The 2,712-nt window shown below is 33.2% G+C and overlaps 1 protein-coding gene across 2 annotated transcripts in view; it reads right to left on the bottom strand.

The window, feature by feature from the left end:
• Nucleotides 1-568: 568 nt before the first annotated feature.
• The window catches only part of LOC106472050 (stearoyl-CoA desaturase 5-like), a 28,139-nt gene continuing 25,995 nt past the window's right edge, over nt 569-2,712 (bottom strand). For both annotated transcript variants that reach the window (XM_013932681.2, XM_013932680.2), the window contains one exon: nt 569-1,915. In XM_013932681.2, coding sequence (XP_013788135.1) covers nt 1,453-1,915 — 463 coding nt within the window. In that variant the 3' untranslated portion in view covers nt 569-1,452. The remainder of the gene's footprint in view (nt 1,916-2,712) is intronic.

Genomic DNA, 2,712 nt, shown 5'->3' with positions numbered 1-2,712 from the left:
ACTGATTTGAATAATAAAATTAATATACATGATACTTTTTAGACACGTGATTTTCACTGTGGAGAAAGGAAAAGCAATAATTATTGATAATGTTCTAGAATAAATACAATTAACATCATTTTACTGAGCAAAAAATGGCATTCAGGTTTCGAAAGGTTGAAACTCAATAGCATGAAATTGATATAATAATGTTACATCGGAAGCCATGTGACGCTGGTAACACGACATGAGTTTCTAGAAGGATCATGACTTTTCCTGGCAACTCTAGTCTTTTCCAGGCTCTCTCTATTTTAGTATATAAGCCCGGCAAATAATTGCAGATAGATAGATATAGAGAGAGATAATTGAATCAAGCGAGCGGTATGACCGTAAGTAAAGTGCGTGAATCGTTGTGAATTATGGCGTGTGTTTAAGTTAAAGTAACTGTGGAAATTCTGTGTATTACAAAGTTGAATTGAGAAAGAATAAATTAGTTTTATTTAAGAAAGGACTTGTATCGCTGAAGTTCCTCGGGAAGAATGTATACCGGAAATTAACAAACGATCAGAAACGTAACAATAAATTCTACTTTCAGAAAGCATGCAAGACGTTTATTAAAAGCTTGTTTACAGGAAAATGTTTTAGGTTTTTTAATTTGTACCAAAAGTTAAAAAGAAAAACACACTAAACTGGTAACAGTGAAACAGACACAAGTTTAACCTTCTATTGCACATGATAACAAATCTATCTTTGTTGCGTAACACACAGGTAACCGTCTAAATAGAATTAGCTTTCCTTGTTCCCCAATTGAACAATATTGCATCTCACAATAAACATCTCATTGCATAATATAGACATATTTAAATAAGGAATTCAAACATATTTTCCATCACATTTTCATAATGCGTGCAATAGAGGAAACTTGTTACATAAATGATGAAAGTTGCTACATTCCAAACAATGAAGAACGTACACTGAGGAATCATTCGTATTTCTGTGTTCCTACTAAGGCACTAAATTGTTTTCAAATATAACACATACTTCTGTTGAAGTTGCAAGTTTATTTTTTTATCTGAAATTTTCATGAAGTACAATAAATAACTATATTTTGTATTCTTTATTTTAGTTAAAGAACAGCGGTGTTCAGATTAAAAGTAACCTTTCTTTAATAATAATCGTATTTAATGGTGAGGTCGTTAAATGCTCCTTTAGACAACATCTCAGTAAATTATCGTCACCCATTAAATATATATTTTATCCTACATAGGCCTATAAATATTCCATGAAGTTGTCGACACCTTCAAAGTATTAATGTGATACTAAATACTTGGTGTGGATTTTCTTTACTAAATTGTCAAAACTACATATACTTCTCTAACAGAATGTAAATTTTCTACTAAAATGTACGCCTTGTAAATAATCAATAATCGTGGGTTATAGAAAATGAACGTGTTTTAGGTATATTTCAAGTTACTAGCGTTTCTTCGCAATCTCTTCAATAGAAGGTCCAAAGGTGGTGGTTCCATCTCCGGTTTTCAATCTCGTCTTTTCAATAACTTCATCTGGTACCGTTTTCAGATCATAAGCTTGGCCTAGTTTAGCCATCCAATCGATGAACATTGTCGTAAAGTTATGTTTCCAGCCATACTCGCTGGCGGCGTAGTGGTTGGGAAAACTGTGGTGAAAATTGTGGAAGCCTTCTCCTAGTGCCCACCAGGTTATATTGGCGCTCTCCACAGCGGTCAGAAAGCGATTGTATGGTTTATTTCCCCGCCAGTGGGCGACACTGTTGATGAGCCAAGTCAGGTGTAGCGATACGACGTAGCGAGCAACGCCATTGGTTACAAAGGCAAACCATAACCTCTCACCCCAACCAAGAACGGGTATCATTGTGGGTATTATGAAGCCACAGAGAAATGCAAGAGGTACGTAGAATCTGTTCGTGAGAATAAAAACAAAGATATGAGAAAATCTAGTTCACAGACCCTCTTTGAATAGTTACAAAGATGATGGTGATAATTTATAGAGTTTTTTAATACAAATTGATTCGGTTATGGTCGTTTATAAACTCTGCGTCTTAGTAATTATATTTGGATTCAAGCAGTGAGTTTGTTGTTAATTTCTTACCATTAACGATGAAAATATAAAAAAAAAACATTAAACTGTTTCTAAAAACAAGATTTGATCAAGTTTTCTGCTTAGGCCTAATTAGGATTACTTAAGTGGAATGATATTCCCCTAAACGGATTCTAATCAGAGAATGTGGTAAAAATTAAACTAAGTCATTCCCAAAAAAACAGAGGATGGACCATAGATATATACCGAGCTATTCCCAAGAAACATTCTTATTCAGAAGATGACCAAAATTATAAACTAAATAATTTCCCCCAAACATTCTAATTCAGAGGATAAACAACAAGAAAAGAAATTCAGTTATTTCCAAATACATTTTAGTCTAGAGGACTTGGTAGAAAGAGTAGCTAAGTGAAGCCTTTTAGGAAGATTTTTTTCCCCTAGAATTCACAATAGAAAGACACGCATAAAACATTTCTTTATTGTGTAGCGGACATCACTTTCTCTAGAAACAGTTTTTCTTGTGTCTTATTAATATTAATACAAAAAAATATCAGAAAAAATACAAGAAATATATGTTACTAATACCTTTAGGTCTAAACATTGTGACAAAAAATCCCGTTAATGGCATGTTTTCTTCATATCCATCTTAATTTGTCA

The sequence above is a fragment of the Limulus polyphemus genome, unplaced genomic scaffold (genome assembly GCF_000517525.1).
Source record: "Limulus polyphemus unplaced genomic scaffold, Limulus_polyphemus-2.1.2 Scaffold5046, whole genome shotgun sequence".
NCBI classification, from domain to species: Eukaryota; Metazoa; Arthropoda; class Merostomata; order Xiphosura; family Limulidae; genus Limulus; species Limulus polyphemus.
The sequence above is the reverse complement of the archived record's forward strand: the minus strand, read 5'-3'. Positions and strand labels throughout refer to the sequence as shown.